Consider the following 20,249-nt stretch of genomic DNA (forward strand, 5'->3'; position numbering starts at 1 on the left):
TCTTATTTTTTATATATTTTGGCCTTTTCATGGTTTTATTGACAGGGCAGTTAGGATAGGAAAGTGGGAGAGAGTGGGCCGCAGGGACTCACAGTCTCGGTACACATGCTGAGATTGGGGTGCATGCTGTACCAACTGAGCTACGTGGCCACCAGAACACATACTTAAAAACAAGTAGGTGACAACACATCAGTATTTGATGGTTATCATTGTAATAAAGCAGAAATTCCGCCGCTACAAAAATGACAAACAGTACGTGGAATATATATCAGAAAAATAATTTGCAAAATACACAGCATTTACTTGATTTCATACATAATTCTTATAATTATATTATATTATATTATATTATATTATATTATATTATATTATATTATATTAATTATAAAGTCTTAGGAGGACATACACGATATATATATATGTGTATATGTATATATATGTATATATATATATATATATATATATATAAAACTTATACATTTATTGATACATTTATGGAGGCTGGTAAATCTTATATGTTTTTTTCTATTTCTTTTCCATATGAGACGTTGCCAAAGAGTATCTCATTGTTCAGTGAGAAATCAGTCATTTTACTGTCAGCTTACACTTAATGTCTAGATGTTGTTGAAGACATTGTCCCAGTGTGCAGCTGTGTGTTGTCACTCAGCAGAAGGTCCCTGTGCTGAAGTCGCCGTTCTGTCTGTACTCGTCTCTGTGACGTCTGAGTCGAGGTCAGCTGGGGTGGGTTTGATTTGAGAAATAAGTTGTGGGATTTTACTGTGGAAACATTTTTGCACAAGCTCATTGGATCAAAGTACGTTTGTTTTCATCATGAGCTGCAGGTGAGTTGCTGTGAGACTACAGAGACATTAGTGTTCTGTTATCATCACCTGCATCTGCGGTCTGAAAATCTGAAGATGATGCATCTGCATCATTACTGAGCTATTATACCCAGTTCACAGAGGCAGCAGATTGGCCATTGCTGTCCCCTGTGTGGGGTAAAATGGGGCAGTCCTGCTGAATGTCCAAACTCTTAACACTCTGTGGCCTATTTCTTACCTCTAATGTTTCCAAAATTGACCCATCATAAGTTCTGCACTATTGGAATTTCAGTCAACTTTTTACTTTCTTATTTCCTGTACAGAGATATGCTATGTGCTAGGCTCGTCTACTTACAAGCTTTTACAGAACAACTGCATAAAATGGCATATTGATTAAACAGGAGACTCTCTCAGTGTGTGTCTGTGCAGAGCGGAGTGTGATGTGTGTCACACAAACTCCAGCAGAAGAGCAAACAGGTGAGGGAGGGTTATAGCGAGAAAGCACAACAGAGCGAGGGAGAATTGTCTACTAGACCTAGTTGGTCATTTGCATATGGCTTTACTCTCTCAACGGATTAAAAAAAAACCAAAACACTGCATTATCAAAGTTTGGTTTTCTTTTCAACATAGACTTGTCTAGCACATAGCAAATATGTACAGGAAACAGGAAAGGAGAAAGTTGACCATGTAGATCTAACTGTGGGTACACAGAGCTACAGGACAGACCTACTACAAGTCACACCCTTGAAACTGTCACTGTTTGGTGATATTTATCCAGCAAAGCTACATGCTTAGGTTTAGGCACAAAACCAATTTGAAGAGGTTTAGAAAAACATTGTGATTGGGGTTCAAATAAATCCATTAATCCAGGAAGTTATCTCATAGTGGTGTGTAGTGTCAAGAAGTGGGTGTGTCTTGTACTCTGTGAGGACACAGATAGACCTTTCTCAAAGGTCCTGCTGGGTACCAAGTTTGTTCAACCGTTTTTGAGTACAGAACAAAAAAGGACAGGACTTAGGAAGGATCAATTGTTCTTATTGAATCAAGTACTGCAATAAGAAAAAGTTCTGTGTAAGAAATTTATTGGAATACTTTATTCTGCTGGTGTTTTGCACTGTGTGAACGAACTGGACATTGCAACACAGTGGGAAAAGTAATCCATTGGCCATCAGTTCCGTATAGTTTTGATCAGAACTATTGAACTTTGGAAGATTTGTTTTTGTCTTAGTCAAGTGTACACAGAAAAAACAACTGTGTTCTTCAGTTTACTCACAGGTTTACAGAATAAGTCTCAGCCCAGACCTCTTCACTGCTGTTTCACTGACTGTCTGGCCGACCAGCAGCGGCTGCTCCAGGTTTCTGGTGTTTACTGGACACTTGTGGCTGAACTGAGAGCTCACAAAGTGTCTTACTCACCGGTCTGACTAACTGATTGTTATGCTCTCCGGCTCTGTACGTCTGTGCGTCTGTCTCTCGTCTGTCTCTCGTCTGTCCATCTCTCTCTCTCTCTTCTTTGTATCCTCTCCTGGTCCTTTCTTTCATGTCTGTCCGTGTTTCTTTGTCGCCGGTCCACCCCACTATTCCTCCCAGTGGGGCCGTGGACAAGGGTGGGCAGGGCGGTGCTGGACCCTCGCCAGGGGCCAGTGACAGCGGGGGTGGTGCTTGCTCTGGGACTGGGGCAGGGCCCAGTCGCAGTGACAGCGTTCGGAGCATGGTGACGGGGGGCAGCAAGGCCGGGCGCTGGCAGACGGTCCAGAGCCACATGCATGCCGGAGGCCTACGGTTTGGCAAGTGAGTGGCGCATGGTGACAGGGGGCACGCATGAGGGGCTACAGTGGGCACAACAACAGCATGGTGTCAAAGAAGAGTTTGTCTAAACATCATGAATGGCATTGTTGCATGTATACTATTGTACAAGACTGACATCAACGGAGGCTATTTTTCACCATGCAGATGAAAATAAAGTAAGGCAGGCCTGCAAGAGAAGCCAGACTGTACCTGTGATGCATGAGTAACTGCTGGTTGAAGTCTCTTGACTACAGAGATTTTTGTCGCTCATAAACAAATACCATTTTTATTTCAGCTGCCAACATTCCACCAGCTGATGTCAGGACCGTCTCAGACAAAGTGAATCCACACAGTCATACTGCTCCTCTGCAGGCTCCAATTTACTGAAGGCTGTGACAGCTTTGAGAATTTCAAACGAAACAGATGCTCACAGAAGATCTTCGAAAATGGCGTGCTTGCTCATCTGAAGTAACAGCTTTTTAAATACAGAGTGGGTTGTAGCATAAACAGCAGGAGAGCAGTTTTATCAGGACAGTGATACAAACAAAACCCTTTCATATAACATGGTTCACTGCAGCTTATTTTAACCAAAGTTCATTGTGTATCAACTTCAGGGAAACAAGTAGGAACGTGCTTTGTTTTTGCAATTAGGTTTGAAATGCAGCCAATCACATTGCAAGCAGCAATCACGTTTCTGCTAAAGCCAGCTGATATTCAACATGGTCAGCTGAAAACAAACAATTGATAACTAAGTTGCAAAGTATGAGGAGCTATGTGGGTGCCCCTGGTTCCTGTAGTCCTATTAATTCTTTCCACAGACGATGTTAAATGACTCACAGTTTGAATGTTTCTACGGCTTCGATCAACATAAATCTCTCCTGGCTGAATCATCACTGCAAAAGATTAAGTAGCGCGTTAGAAAATACCTGGTACTTTGATTTTAAAAATCAAAGGTACAGATTTAAAAAACAATCACCAGTGTAGGATTTAGACCTATCCACCTTGCCAGAATTATGGCCAAGGATTATTACAATGTATAGAGTCCCGTGTTTAAAGAAGAATATTAGATGAGATTACAGAATGGGGAAAACACTTACAGAACCAGTGACTCTTCACACTTTGCAACTCTATAAACATTGTTTGATGTAACAATGATGTAAACCAGAATTTATCATCAAGATTAAAATAAAAAAATGATTTTTTTCTAATTAAGCCAAATGACTCCTTGAAATATAAAATTGTTACTGTTGATATTTTGCTTTTTATTTTAGCTTGTTTCCATTTAAAACAAATTTACTACTTGTGACCCCTCATGCTTAATTCAATGCAGTATGTAATACTAATGAGTGACTGTTTGCACTTAGATCAGTAGCTGATTTGAGGGGGCGGGGCAGGGGATACTGTCCCCCTTAGCAAAAGGACCAAAATGCATCCCCACTGTTAACCTGCCATCCCCTCTCCCTGTTTCCTTGAGGCAGACGAGTTGTTCAGTTGAATATGTTACTCCAGTCTTACTCATTAATCCTGTGTGCGACTTAGGTTTGTGTAAGAATCTATGGCCGTGACCATAGCTCTGAAATATCAGTAGGCTGGCTGTGGTGTTTTTGATGAATCCATGATGCTGTCCGTGGTGCTGAAGAAGCAGACAGACTTGTAATTGTGACTCTTTCTCTGAGTCCCACCTTTCTGTCTGTTTTATCTTAAAAAATACAGAACCAAAATAGTTATGCATCAGTCGGTTTGCTGGTCACGAGTGAACGACACAAACTCCATCCCATCTGTTAAAAATTAAACAAATCACCAACTGACTCAGCTTATAATTATTAGCTCATTAAAAAGGGTAAAAGTATCGAGTATTTCACACAAGGAGAATAATAATTACAGAAATTATAAACAAATGTAGGATAATATGTTTTCATCCAGTCTTTTCTCATTAATCATCTTGGGACGGCCCAGATGTGTTTTGCAACACCTGTAGGTTGTAGAAATACTGACCTGGTTTAGCCCAGCTCTTATCATAAAAACTATAGGCAGCTGATCCCAGCACAAAAGTCACACAATCCTCGAGTAAACACCACCTTCAGATTGCAGAGGTAAACAAGTGGCTGAAGACAAACATTTAACAAAGGCAACAAAACGAACAAAGGTTTGTTTTCTTCACTTCCTGATCTCCAGCTGAGCTGAGCTTCAAACATGTGCTTACCGACAAGAATGAGCTCAGAGTCTAGACACCACAAACAGCTGTATAAATGACCTGAATTCAAATAATAATCTAACCCATATTTGTAAGTTGCATGTGGAAATGCTGGTAGTTGGTGCTTGGTCAGTGAAAGCTGCATGTTTTTGGAGAAGCAGCTCATTGAAGAGACTTAATATTGCAAAATATCTTTATTTAAATTATGTCTCAGATAATCAAAGTCTTTTGGACTGTATCACCTACACAGTTCATTCAGTAACAATAGAACATAATGAATAGATTACTAAACAAGTGTAGAGTGAAGATGTACAACAGAGTGATTAAATTCATCCTCCCATTTTCATTCATTCATCATTGACTCATTTGTTGTTAGTCAGCTTTATAATAGTGTGTGTCTTTGTTATGACACCAAAGATTTATTAGAAACAAGAGAGCTAAACTCTGCTTTCATAGCTGATATCTGTCTCCTGATTGGACTGTAGACATTATTAATTGCCTCCACCAATAATGGATGCTTGATTTTCAAAGAGTAAATCTTGTAATGATATAGTACATAGTTTTTAACAACATGACAATTAGACTTAGAATGAAATTTTTGGACTTCAGTTCTCCTGTCACTCCTCTGTTTTGTTCCCTTTTTTACTCCTCCTTTCAGATCTACCTGTATTTCCATTTCTCCTCTGGAATTGGTTTCTATTTTTGGCCATTAACCTCTCCTCCCCCTCTCGCTGTCTCTCCCCCACTCTGTCCCCCCCCTCTCTCTCTCTCTCACTCACTCTTCACCGTTGGTAATTTTTTTCTCGCTCTGACTCTGTCTCCTTGTTTTTCACCCTCGTCAATTTTCCTTAATTACAAAATCATTCAAGGTTTATAGTCATCTTAATTGACTTTCAAGCAAGAAGAAATGTGAAAATAACCCTCTAAGTCAGTAATAGGATACAGCCGATAAAGAGGGCTCATGCTCGGGGCATTTGAATGACTGGTGCTGCTGCTGTACACACAGATAGAAGAGACAATAAAGATGTATAGTATCTACAGTCGAGGAAATCACTGTAAGGAACGGACTCTGTGCCATAGAGCCTTTGAATTTCTGAGTAAATTCATTCATGAATAAATCCTTTGCCAAATGTATGACGCTGAGCATACTGGCAAAATTTATTAGCACATGGACCGGCTCCCAGATGTCTGGCCCAGTGCCACCATGAATCCAGCCAGATGTATTGATTTATCATGATGTCAGCTATGATGACGTGTTTGTATGCAACAGAGAGATTTCTATGTGGACCTTTTTATTTATTCTTTGCATGTACACTTGACTGTACTGTAGCTGCAGGGTTTGGTTTATATGCTTTGGTAACAATAGTTTTCTTTTTTTTTCTTTTATGCATTCATGCCTTTTCTTTTTTTTTTTGTCCCCAGCATTTCATTGAACCTCAGTCCACCTCCCTGCACATGACAAGTCTGTTGATTTCAACAGTGGAACAATACATCATCTGGATTGAAAATCCCTTTCACAAATGCTCTTGTCAAAATTGAAATGTACAGTATATACCAGAGATGTAGTCTTGAGTCACATGACTTGGACTTCAGTGAGACTCCAGTTAAATTTTAATGACTTTAGACTTGAGTAAATCAAAAAGTTTTTGGACTTTTGACATGACTTTTTGAATACTTGATATGTTCTCCCAAGGCCCAAAATCATGAAGTCTGTTGTTTAAGAAATGTGCTACGGATCAATTAATTTCCTTTCATGTCCTGAATCAACCAAAGTTTTCACTGTTTGCTCCCAGCAAGTTGACTTTTAATTCTTCAGATTTACTTTATTTTATCCAATCCGACAGCAACCAATCAGGTTGTAGGGGAGAACCATCAAGGACTAACATTATGTTTCTGAACTCCAGTTGGAAAAAATTACAACAAAATAATTTCCAATTAAATTCTACATTTAGTGTTGCACAAAGAACAGTAAGTTGAGGCTAATATTAACATGCTTAGCTAACTCTAAGCTTGTGGTTTATACAACAAATTAATCTTGTAAGGTAAACTTAAAAATATAAAACATACATGCTGTAAAATTTTGAGTTAATTGAATTTCAAATAATGAGCTCGCAAAAAAGGTTAACAAATTAAATCAAAGAAAGATAATATATGTACCAGACTCTTTCTGTATTTAATTTAATTCTTTTTTCTTTGTTGTTGCAACTTAAAACTATAGCCTTTCAACTTGTTTGAGAATGAAGATGAATTGAATCAGCTCCAAATGTGAGTGCACATGTCGCACAGAGTGGAAAAGTATGAAGAGCTTGTGGCTGTCAGTACCACAGCCATACATACATGCGCAGCTGAGACTCTATGGTCAGATTTCCTGTAATGATGCTTCTCAACAGAGCCTCCATAGTGATTATAAAATCACAAGGGTATATATTATAACCATCAGAACTAAAGTATTTCAACTACATTTCTGACAAATTGTGTCTTTCCCTTCAGTTTGTTATGGCAGATGGCTCGTAATATTACAAAACCCAATAGCTTCAGCTTCAATTGCTATGGAGAAAAGGCAGGAATCAGTAACACTTTGATGTTACTTTTGGGACAAAAACACTGTGCCAAAATTGCCCTGGTTCTCCAAAATTGACAAGGAACCCAAAACTGAACAATATTCAAAAGTGTTGTCTTCAGCTTACACTTGCTGTTAGCGGCACACACAAACATTTTAAGCTCCTCATCTTGATATTTCTTATTGAAATGCACCTTAGGAGGCATAGTTAACTTCTCTAGTTATTTTTTTTTTACATACGCAGACTCATTCCTCTGACGTTTTATCAAGGAACCAGATGTTTTTTGAATGCAGTCGCTAATCTTTTGTGCTGATTCAAATTGGAATTTCATCTGAGCCTTGGAAGTGCTCCAACTAACAGTTGTCTAACTTTATGCAAAAAAAAATAAACGAGACTCCCTAAATGCCCCAAAATGCCCTCTTTCCACTTCAAAACACTTCTGCTCGACGGAAATCTAGCAATGACTTTTAAACATTAATTCACATTTATTCCATTAAAATATTATGCACAAATAAATAAACATTCTCTTCAAAGCCTATCCTCAGGAAATACCTAATGGCGTGCAATATGTGAGCGTGTTTGAGGGACAGCGTGCATGCATGAGTGCATGTATATAAGCTCTGTCTTGTATTTACTTGATCCAGCATTGCTCTGCTCCTCAGGGGGCTTGTCTCCTGGCTCTCCAGCAGAGTTAGAGCCGAGTTAATACTGAAGAGCGCCGCTAACACAACTCAAGTTCAGGCAGTAAATCCTCCCTCACAGCATTAGCTTTCAGACGGAGCTGTTTAGCACAAGCTTACAGTTATCAGGCAGGGCAGTGATTGAGGGGAGGATAAAGGGTGAAGCACTATTACATGATTGTAAGGGTAGCAGACCGGTAATTAGAGAGCAGACTTAAAGAACAGTGATTGGAGGTGGTGTGGAGAAAGATTGATGCGAGGGCTGAGGGTGCAGAGAAGATGAATGGAGAGAGGAGATGGAGAGCAGTTGAGGGGTAGAGTGGGAAGGGAAAACATAACGGGAGCAGACAGGAGGACCTCAGAGAAAGACTGGTGGAGGCAAAAGGCAACACAAGGCAAGAAGGTAGAAGTAGGTCACGGCTAATTAGTGGAGAGAGGTAACGTACAGAAACAATTTAGCGCTGAAGATGGAGAGCAGAGACTCAAGTTAAGTGACAATGATACTTTAAAGCAGAGGTTCGTTTTGACACCAGTTTGAAGAAGAAGAATTGAATGTTTACACGCCGCATGCCAGCCCATGTACACACACTCATACATACACTCTTAGAAATAAAGGTTCCTAAAGGGATCTTCCTGAAGGGCTGGGGTTCTACCCAGAACCATTTCCTTCTGAAGAAACATTGTTTGAAGAAAGGGCTTTGTAAAACTGGGGGTTCCATTAAGAAGCTTTTTGGAAGAAAGAGTCAAAGATTGTCGAAGTCCTTGAGGAACTCAATGCTTCGTCAGGGGTTCTTTGTACCATAATATAAAGGGTTGTGGTAGAACCTCTTACCTACCTCTAGAACCTTGGAATATAAAAAGGTTCTCAGTAGAACACCTTGGGTGGGTTCAAGACAAAACCCTTGGAATATAAAAAGGTTCTCTGTAGAACTCCCTGGGTAGGTTCTTGTTAGCACCTTTAGAAGCTTCTGAAAGGTTCTGGATACAACCTCCAGAGAGTGTTCTGGGTGCTACCATTACACAATAGAAGGATTCTCTGTAGAACCTCTCATAGGGGGCTCTGAATGAAACCTGTCACAATTGGTTCTAAAACCCTTTCGTGTAGGGTTCTAGGTAGAACTCTTGTAAAGGGTTCCTTTTAGCACTTTTGTTTCTAAGAGTGTACAGGATAAGCTTGAAATTGTGCACAGCTGTTTTCATACAGATGTTGAACAATAATTTATTGACAGCTCTGTTCTTCTTTCTCTCCCTCTTTCACTGATCTTCTGTGTTGTTTGTTCTCTCTTGATCCTCTCTGCCTTTGATATTCACTGCAAACACTCTGTTCCCACATTTCAATCTGTGCTGAATCTATATATGTTTTTGCCATTTTTATCCTCCTTTGTTTTGATATCGATATGATCATGTGCTTCCAATTTTTTTTATACTTTCATCTTTTCTAAATCTTTTCCAAATGATCTCCCATGTCCTGTTTCCTTTGCACTGTCTCTAACTCCGGTGTCTTCCTTCCATCTTTTTCCTCGGTGCTCTAATGTGTCTGCTCAGTTTTGGAGACACCTCCCTCTCGTCTGCCTCCACCCTGGAGCACATCCCGTCCTCGGCTGTGGCGCGCCCTCGGCCCCTGGTCCGGCAGCAGAGCCTCCAACAGCCCCTCACTCACCAGCCCCCTCCGGGTCCTAACGACCCCCCAGTTACCTCGCAAAGCCTGGGCCAGCTGCACACAGGCCCAGGCGGCGGGGGCCACCGTGGGGGCCCGCGCGGGGTCCGGGGGAGTCCGGCTGGAGCCTCCCGGTACAGAGGAACAGGGGCAGGCCGATCGAGGTCAAATCCTGGCAGCTGGGATCACATGGTGGAGCAGATCCGCCACAGAGGGCTGGATGTCAAGTCGTTCTTGTAAGTGTCCTGATGTTTTCTGCTCTGAAAAATGTTGCATCACGAAAGAATGACTGTTCATGAACCGGTTTAACGAATGCAGCTCTCATTATCAGAGATAATTTCAGTAATTCTTAAAGGGTAGGGGGACATTATTTGGCAGACTCTCAGAGAACATTCAGGATATTCTGGGAACGTTTAGGGGACCATATGATCCTCTACAATAGAAGATGACATGGGAATGGATTTTCACTCCTGTCCCACCCTACTTCCACAAAATTACTCCAGAGCAGACAAGAGAGAATAAAGTAAAGAATAAAGAAACCATTATGTTTCAAATGAATAACCATTTATGTTTAGTATAACTGAATACAGAAACACAGAATTATTGTTATTATGATTCCTGCCTGCTCCCTTTTACTCTTTTACCAGTTCCATCCCAATCCTGAGATGAATAGTTGAATTGACTCCCATTCTGTGGGAGTGCTGAAAAATGTCAGCCTCTACTCTAAAATAGTCCTACGATAAATTCTACCTTGTTGTTGAGGCTGTGCCAGAGATACTCTTTCAAGTGATCATTTAAAGGGTATAGTTTGTGATGCTGATGTATTCGTCAGATGTGACAGATTTGAGTAGTAATGCACGTTAGTAGCCAGTCATTTTAAAATGTCCACCATCAGTAGGTCTTATGTCTTCTTTCAGGCAGTATATAGCTTCTGTTAGTATGCTGCATAGTGATTTTTGGAAGGCCTTTTAGTCCTTATTTAGCTTTTGGGTTATTTGTGTGCCACTGTGTGTGTTTGTTTGTGTTTGTACACTATTGAAGAAAAAAAAAACACTAATTAATGCAGACTCTGACACTGTTGAATTCAGAGGTATAGAAACAACATCTAAGTATTATCATATATTACCAAATGTATTGTATATACATTTACGAAGTCATAGTAACTCCAGAAAGTTTCAAAGGGAAAATTCACAACTTTTTATGTGTAAGTCCAGCCAGTGTTGGTGGTAGAGTTGTTTAGTTGAATATATTAGTCTAATCTGCCTGACTTATTGATCCTTTATCTGACTGAGGTTTGTGCAAGTTAGAGTCTATGACCCCGACCGTGGCTCTGAAATATCAGCAGCCTAACTGTGCTGTTATTGATAAATCTGTGGTGTTTTCTATGGTGGTGAAGCACCAGACAAATTTGTAAATTTTCTTTCCTTCTGTCAGTTTCATCTTAAAAAATACAGACGGAAAATAGTCATTCATGACCTTGTTTGTTAGTTGTAGATAAACAAAATAAACCAGTTTCATCACTCCTGTAAAAAATTAGCAAGTCACCTACTGTCAAACCAACAAAGTAATTGCTATAGGTTAGGGTGGTGACAGATGGCAATATAGGTGTCTGAGGCTTGCACGCAATGCATCCTGGTATATGTAGCTACTGCTGCCTGGCTCTGCAAGTAGGAGAACTCCATTTTTTTCACCAATATAGGACACACTGAATTTTTTATTGGTTCAATTGACTACATTTACCATCAACACTGACTGGACTTTCACATAAAAAGTTGTGAATTTTCCCTTTAAGAAAACCAACCTTTGTTCAACTTGCCCGGTGTTCATATATTGATTTATCTAACTAGATTTAAAAAGATTTAATAAAACTAAAAATCTTTGCAAAAATGTAATTGTCAGTTGTATGTGTGCATCATTACAGCATGCATACATGAACTGCACAGTTGCAGTAACATGTAGGGACTGTTATAAAGTTATTCCCTTCAGTGTAGATCTTTTGGTTTTCAAATTGTGAGACTGAGGGCCTACCCTTGGGCAAAGCTCAGAAAAATGTTCTTGCCTTTAGCTTAGTTAAATTCCTGCATGTCTGTGGGATCATGTGGCAGCGACTTGATCCCATAGACATCCAAAAATTGAGTTAAAACAGCCTAACAGCCTTGTTATTTGACATAATTTAAAATGGCATGTAAATAGAAAAGCAGATTATAGGCAAGCATGGAAATGCATGCTTCCACAGAACTATTAGAGATATTTAGGCAATTCTAGAGGATGGTACCCATTTGATATCTGATTTTAACAATAAATCACTTTGTTAGAAATCCTTCATGAACACTATTTTCCACCTTGAGTCTCTGAGCTTCCCCTACAACTGTTTGCCACCCTCGGGGAAGGCTGGCCTCACACTTTGAAATCCCCTGGTCTAGATTCATGGCAATATGACAGTTAATTAATTAATTATTACCATCACCATGGAGGAGGCATGAAACAGCTTCAGTAGCTGGGCAGCATGGGATAGTTGTTGAAATATTCATTCCTAAATAGAAATTCAGTTTGTTGCATAAAAATGCACCAGGATTATAGTTAAATAAACTGATTTTTGCATAAATTTGACAACTGATGACACTAGATGTTTTACACAGCAGCCATAGTGCTGTGAAATAGTAGTGTACACACAGGTGTTGCCAATGATACTAATGAAGGTCCTGCTCCATTTAGTGTCACAGAGTCTTTCCAGTGAGCCAACGTGTACAATAGCAGCACCCTGACTCTGTTTGACCTGAATTAAAACAGAACCTTAATTAGTATGATTGGTAACACCCGTGTTTACTTATAATGTCATGTCAAAACGGCTGCTATGAAAAAGGTCTTTACTTAGCAGTAACACATGATAAAATAACCTGAACCATAACCCAGCCAGGGGTCAAAAGAAATAATCTTTCACCCCCTGTTAGCAAAGATCATTACAGTTTTTTTACAACGGCAACAATTTTCCAATTCATCCAGTATGGAGTAGGATGGTTGCTGGTGTGCGAAGGCTACTGGTTGTTTGAGATACCGAGCACGAAGACCTCCCTTCCTCTGCTTGACGTGAATGATAGATTACAGATGATGTGCTCCACAAAGCAGCATCACGTAAACGCCCCCCCCTCCCCTCCAGAGCACGAACATAGACACACATCTACTGTACACACACACAGCTCTACACTCCTGTACTTTTTGCGTGTATTCCCATTAACAGTGTCTCCAGGCCAGTGACCTCCCTGCCTATGTGACTCATCATTCAAATAAGGCCGGGCACATCTATAGGGAGGTTGTATCGCCCATCGTCGCTGTCCTCATGAATCTCACTGGACCAGACACATCAGTTGTTGACCCTGAGGGGGGAAACACACTGCGGGGAGTGAGAATAACATGCGTTTGTGATCAGTGGGCTATGAACAACCAAATGCAGCAGCTTCACCTTCCACGTGTGCCCATGTCTGTCACACAGCGTGGCAACCGAGCCGTCCCGCTTACATTTCAGATCAATACGGCTGGTGTAGGTGGTAATGATTTCAGGGCCCTCCGGCTGGAGTGCGCGTGTCTTTTTTGGTCATCTATACAAATCCATTCACCTTATCGATGAGCGTCATGTTGCGACTGTTTACACATCCCCAGTGGTCCACTGTCTCTCAAGTGCTAATGTGTTCCCTCTTGTTGTCGATACTGCTTCAACAAACAGCCTCTTGTTAAAGAGGGAATGCACTACAGAGAAAGCAAGTGCACGCTGGGAAAATAAATCACAAGAGTGTGATATGGAGAGATGAGAGCAAGAAAACTGAAACTGATGAAAAAAATACCATACATGCAAAAAAGGGATAACTTAAGATTGACATTTTTTCATCTTTTGATCCTTTTGATGTTTGTTTATACTTGGCTATGTGCACAATATCATATTTGTATTCAGTTCTACCGCAGTGTCTTGCTCAACTTTGCAGGATTTAAACCCTTACAATTTAAAAGAAGTTTTGATCAGCGTTTTATCTTGATGCAGAGCCATGTCTCATTTGTTTATTCCTATAATAAAAGGTTTGAGTAATTGCTCCTGCTGTCTTTTCCTAAGTTAAAGAGTGTATTGTATACAATAGACATGTTGTATTTCACTGTCAACCCAGTGTTTGCTGGGATGTAGCTTAACATTATATCACATATATGTAACTCTTCAGTAACTTTGCATATTTAAGACCCTTTTACAAACTTCTTTTTTTTTAAATGTGGTTAGAAACACAGTCAGAAAAAGTCAGCTGGAAATGGACTTCTCAGTTGACTCAAGGATTTTAAGCATTATCATTAGCTTACACTAGCCAGCTATACTTATGACTGATGTGTTAGCAAGAGTCATCATTTAATCCACGGTCATCTGGAAACGAAAGGCTTCCATCGTTGACTTCTCTGTGGAATTGAAGAAGTAATATTTCAGAAAATACTGCAAATTTTGATGTTAAATCTGTCACCATTATCACTGCAAACCACATATCGCATGTGTTATTCAAGAGTGGAAAGATTTCATAACCTGGTCAACCTGCATTCAAAGTAGAGCAATACAGCTGCTAGTGCCTTAAATAAAAACATTTATAAAGAATGCAAGAAATAAGAAAAATCATGTTTGAGTTGCCCTTTAAGAAATTACTGTGGTAAAGAAAAAAGCACAAAGGTTGTCCTTGGATGAGCACACTATGTAAGGCTGCATAAAGAGGAAAAGAGCAGAGGAGGCAGAGAAAAAAGCCCAGTAGTGTGCAATATATGCCTGCATGGGTTCTTATTATGTGACTGCGAGTTACAAGGTTAGTTGTGGACAAATGTTCATTTGTTAGGGTCGCTGTTTGCATGGCCTCTTGAATTCACGGTGCAGCATACTTCAGTAAGACATAATTTAAATGACTTTGGGTATGTTTAGTGAGAGAATAACAGCTGAAAATCAATGTGATATGTTTCTTTGTTGCAGGTTTTTGTTAAGGCCACCTCAATTTTCATGGATTTTTTCCACATTTTCTTCTGTTTTGTTTTTTTTTGTCTTTTTTTTTCTGCATGTCATTTCAATTTCCTCTATTTTCCCTCTGAAACAATCCTCTTTCAGGTTTTTGCTATTCTATTTTTGCACCTTTTTTTCCTAGGAAAAAGATAACACAAGATGATAAAGCCATGGAGGCATCAGTGGTTCTCAGCCTCTCTGCTAATGATGCTGACACATTTCTATGACTAACATATCAACAGTGGATTTGAAAAAACGGTCCTAAGAAATTGAAGGCATCCCATTGCTTGTAAAGAACACTGTGTTCACTGATGCATTATCTAAACTAATAATTCAATGAATTATAAGATAAAGCAGCTCATGGATGTTTCTAACAGGTTATTTGTAATAAGTTGGCTTATGATTAATATCACTTGTGTCATTCCCTGTATGTAAAGTAGGCACATTATGTTGGAAAACAATAGATATTAGTTCATGAGGTGTTCAGATATGATCCATATGACATTATGACAGTGTTAAAGAATATAAGAAAGGATGAACCCAGCATGTCAGAAATAATTGGCACCAGAATCACACATTTCTTTACAGCATACAGTAACCTACAGTAAGTAATCAGGTGTCTTGGGTACAACACTGAATCCTGTGGATGCACAAGCCAGTGGATTCCTAATTACCAGTCCCATAAACAGGAAGGGTTGCATAACCTAACCCTAACCCTAACCCTTAAAAAAAAAAAATTCAGGTTGACCATGATTTGCTGTAGACAGATCCACTGTGGTGACCCCTAATTAGGAAGCAGCCAAAAGAGGAGTAAGAACTTAGTACAGCCCAATGCACTGTAGAAAATATGAGAATAAGACTTTGTAGTGGCAAAGAAAAGGCTTCTCTTCTTTAGGTCTTCTTACAGTGAACAGATCTATTTTTTTCTAACCTCTAATGATATGTAATGGGTACAAGAAAGGCGACAAACAGCTGAGGGTTGTGTATAACCTTTATTCACTAATTGTAAAGGACATAAATTGTGAAGTTTTGAGCAAATTCAATATATTAGATTCACGTGCATGCATGTGAAATGTCCATTTTTCGTTACTCTTGGCACAGCTTTCAAAATAATGTTTTATCCAGCGTTGTTTACATTCGGCGGTCAAGTTAGCAATGATAAATATGCAACGTCTGGTTCCACTATCAAAAGCTAGCTGAGAAACATTTCACATGACGGTTGCAGGCAACAAAATTACTAAATTTGTCTCATGCAGGAACCAAACCCTAGTCTCCTGTGTGAAAGTCCTGTGATGGATCAACTCATCCACACAATCCTTTTCCCCACATGGACTGTCTCGCTCTTTACACCATGCTCGTCTTATTACTTTGAAAGTTGTGCTTACTGTCATGAAAAAAAATGACAATTTGTATCCATGTACAAAAATCTATTGATTACATTTCATGATTATTTCACAAACTGCCGTGATACCGGGCTGGAAAGAAACCAAACTAACTTTGGATGACTTAGAGTTTATTTTCATATTTGCTACTTTTACTTACTGTAACGTCTTCGCATAATAAGTTAGTGTCAAAATTTGCACATCTGAGAACATTTTGGTGCCAGTCCACAAGTACATACTGTATGTATAAAGGAAAACTCAAGCTGCATATTTGGCATACAAATGGCAAAAAATGCATTCTGTTATTTTTTTTTTTATTATAGTCTGAACTCACTCCATAGCAGACAGATGTGGTTGAGACTTCATTGTAAAGTGAGCGTTTGTTAAAATGAAACCACCTCTCTCCCACTCTCTCTCTCTGTACATGAAATGAATGTGTGCTGTGTGTGTGTTGCTGTGTCGCTGCCCGTGTGCGTCCCTGTGCCTGCCTATTTGTCGACATACCTGTGTGGTCTTGTGATGTCTTGTTTGTCTGTGTGTCCAGTGAGGGGAAGATGGTTGTTCTGTCTCTAGCAATCGGGCTGGCTGAACAGGATGACTTTGCCAACCTGCCAGATCTACAGGAAGCACCAGCGAACAAAGAAAACGAAACCACACCAGAAAAGAGGTAACGAGAGAAAGAGAGAGAGAGGAGTGATGTGAGAAATGTGATTAGTTAGGCACAAAAACAAACGAGTAGCTGAGGCAGCTGTTTGTCATAGTTGAGAGGTACATAATGATGTAATAATTGGTAATTTAACGTGTTGCAGGACTATTTATCTCTGTTGCTTTGATGTAGGTGTCTACACTCCATAGGATGACCTGAATAGTTAATAGTCTCAAATGGTGAAGTAGTTTTAACATCACCTGTAAAAAAAAAAAAAAAAAGAATAAATCCTAGCCTTTAAAGGTGGAGTAAGTGATTCTAGAGAAAGATAGTAGATTGATGATTGTGAGTGCTATTCTGAGGCTATCAAATACTGATGTTATGGGATTGAGACTCAACAATTAACAATCTTACTGACCTCTGACTGTGACTGAAGTCTCCTGTCACAAGCTAGATTCTCTGAAGCCTGAAAACAGAGCTAAGAGAAGGAGCAGAAGTCCAGTGTTCTCTCAGACCAGGTTATTATAGAACTTTTGCCTAATAAAGCCAAAAATATACTGCTTACCCGAGCTTTAAAATGACATTTATTCTACTCATAACAATGGATTTATATGAAAAGCAACACAGACCACGTCTGAAAAGTAAAGATGTTAAAATTAAATGGACATAAGTATTAATGTAGAAACAGACAACTTTTAAACTTCCTCTCTGGTGTTTCTAAGTGGTATTTTTCAGGGTTTCCCCCAGAAAAGTTGTTAGGCCCGGTGGCCAGTGTCTTTTAATGACTACATCCAGTGGGCCACCAGGCTTGCAATACACTGGGAGAATCCCTGTTAACGCTTTTGTCGCTGTCGCAGTACGGGTGTTGTCAAGACAACACCTGTACACGAAACTGTCTCACTTTCCACTTACACAGAGCTTTGCTCCATTGAGAAATGATCAACACCACTTTTAAAATAAGAGAGAATAAAGAACCAAATTGAAAGCTCTTGCAATGATGTGCATTGCAGAGTAGTAACATAGTTTGAGTAATGTTGGCCTATTGCTTCATGCAAACAAGTTACAGGAAGGGGTAGGTGTTGGGTTGGGGGGGTGGCATTAGAACAAAAAAACAGGAGAAAAATTGTGAATTTATTCATTAATTTAGTATGTAATGTAGATATAATTTTCTCATGAAAAAATCATGACAGTGGCAGACAGATGAAAGCAAGGCTCATAGGGAACCAATCTAAATGCGGATGGTGTGGTGGTCATCATTATTCTACGGCCATTACACTGTGCAATCAACATTTTCTTCATAATGATAAGTTGAAGCAGAAACAATGTCTATTTCCACGTTAAAATGGCCAGATACCAGTGCTGTAGCCAGGATTTTAGAAATACTGATGTCATGAGTCCAGATTTCCGAGTAACCCGTCCTATCTAGCTGGCCAAATTTTATTTATTTATCTGCCAGAAATATAGTTCTATATAATTATATTCTGGTGGGAAAAAATCACCATTTTTTTCAGAAAGGTGAAAAAAAAAAGTCTCATTCAATCTTTGAAAACCAATCATGGGTCATCTACCGTTGATGTAATTAGATGTAAACTCCTCCTCAGGCCATTAAGGCCCCCTCATTCCCAGGAACAATACAAAGGACATGACCTTGGTGTTTCTGATGGCAGCTTAGCCGTGTTATAGCTATAATGTTGTTCAATGACTTGACTTGAAAGCACTGAACTAAATACTCAGTATCTCAGTAATTCTCCATCTGTTTGTTTTCCTCTTCCTATTACGTTCAGCTTTAAGTTTTCTCAATTTTTATTTTGCATATCACCACATTTTCTTTCCAGCTGTACATTTTGGGTTCTCTAGTTCCTTCTTTTTCTCATGTCCTCTGTGTTCTTCATCCGGACTTTTGTAAGTCTGCTTGTCTGCAGCTCTTCACTGTTTGATCTGCGAGACGTAGGCGAAGGAGAAGAAGGGCACCCTCATTATTTAGACGTAAGGTTCCTCACATGAAACGCTCGTCTAAAAATATGCTAACCTCTCATCCACCAGTGATCTCAGAGCGGCTGTCAGAGACTAACACAGTCTCTCAGCTGGTGAACAAAGGACTAAACTGGCTGCCCTCTTATCACATCACAGTGTTTGAGGGATAAAGTGCTTAACCCAGCGGTTTAACACGAGTACTCTGAGCATGAACGTGGTCATAGTCCCGAATAACATAACACTGTATAGATTTTAGTTGAGGGTTTTGTTTTTTTCGGAGATGCTGCTTTTAAATTCCATTAAATTCCTTAAAATGCACAAAGTTTCCTCTCTGCGGTGCATCCGAGTGTGCTGCTCTAACTAGGTCATCTGTGAATTTTCAGCTAATGAAAAAGAGTCTGTCTTGGAAGAAAAGAGCATGTCTTTGGAAAGACAAATTTTTCTTGTTTTTGATGTTATTGCCTCAATTATGACATTTTTTATGCCTTTAGAATTTAATTTAAAATGTCTAATGCTCAAGGGATGAGGACCAGCTTACCCCCTTGTCCCCCTCTTCCCATCATCCTCTCTGCCTCTAACTGTCTGGAGGTCTGTCAAGCACCTAACTCTAATCACAGCCAGCCAGTGAGCCTCTACCCCGAGGGGTCACGTGGGCCAAGTCGTCTAGTGTCCTTCCACAACTAATAACAGCTCTCCATCATCATCTCTGTCCATGTCTCTCATCTCTCTGTCTCTCTGGTTACCCCGTAAGCTCCCTGAGCCTGTCTGTTGGCTCGCTCCCAGCTGTTTTCATGGAGCCCAGCAGACTGAAGACGATGGAGCAGGATGATCCGGCAAAGAATACATGTGACAAGACAAGATTCTGTCAGACAGTGAAAGAGAGACAGAAAGTGGGAAACCTTTGCTCTGCGCTTTCTAGAGAAATATGCTACAAGACAAAAATAGACACTCCCATAGAGGCTTGTGATTCTGTTGGTTTATTAATGAAATCAAATACAGCTCGGAGCACAAATATCTACAAACACCATATCTGATAATGGAGAAATAATAGGATAAAAGCAAAAGCTGTGTGCGCTGTGTTCTGGGTCAAATCTATATTTGTTCAGTCAATCTTTCTAAATATGGACAGTAAACAAGCAGACCAAGTGGCACCCTGTCCTTATCAGACAGCTTTTAAATATTTAGACATTTATAAAGGTCCAGTGTGTAAGATTTATGGGAATTTATTGGCAGAATATGGCAGAAATGTAATATGATATTCACAAGGATGTTTTCATTTGTGTTTAATCACCTGAAAATTAGAATTTTGTTTTCATTACCTTAGAATGAGCCCTATGTATCTACACGGGCAGCAGGTCCACTTTCATGTTTCTACAGTAACCCAGAGAAGACAAACCAAACACTGAATCTAGATACGGCATTTTGCATTTTTCGTGGGTTTTGTGGCTGCGTAGGTTCTTCTACACACTTGGCCGAGTAGTGTGTGGTTGGGGTTATTCAGTTAGCTGCAGTCTGCAACCTCACAGGTAGATGTC

The 20,249-nt window shown here is 39.7% G+C and overlaps 1 protein-coding gene across 1 annotated transcript in view; it reads left to right on the forward strand.

Annotated features, from left to right (window-relative positions):
* Positions 1-20,249, forward strand: part of syt7b (synaptotagmin VIIb) — a 133,403-nt gene that overhangs the window by 77,787 nt on the left and 35,367 nt on the right. Inside the window, exons 5-7 of the mRNA XM_084724652.1 lie at positions 2,412-2,612; positions 9,590-9,937; positions 16,639-16,761. Coding sequence (XP_084580778.1) covers positions 2,412-2,612; positions 9,590-9,937; positions 16,639-16,761 — 672 coding nt within the window. The remainder of the gene's footprint in view (positions 1-2,411; positions 2,613-9,589; positions 9,938-16,638; positions 16,762-20,249) is intronic.

This window comes from Lutjanus erythropterus, chromosome 1 (genome assembly GCF_056507025.1).
Source record: "Lutjanus erythropterus isolate fLutEry1 chromosome 1, fLutEry1.hap2, whole genome shotgun sequence".
Taxonomy (NCBI): Eukaryota; Metazoa; Chordata; class Actinopteri; order Lutjaniformes; family Lutjanidae; genus Lutjanus; species Lutjanus erythropterus.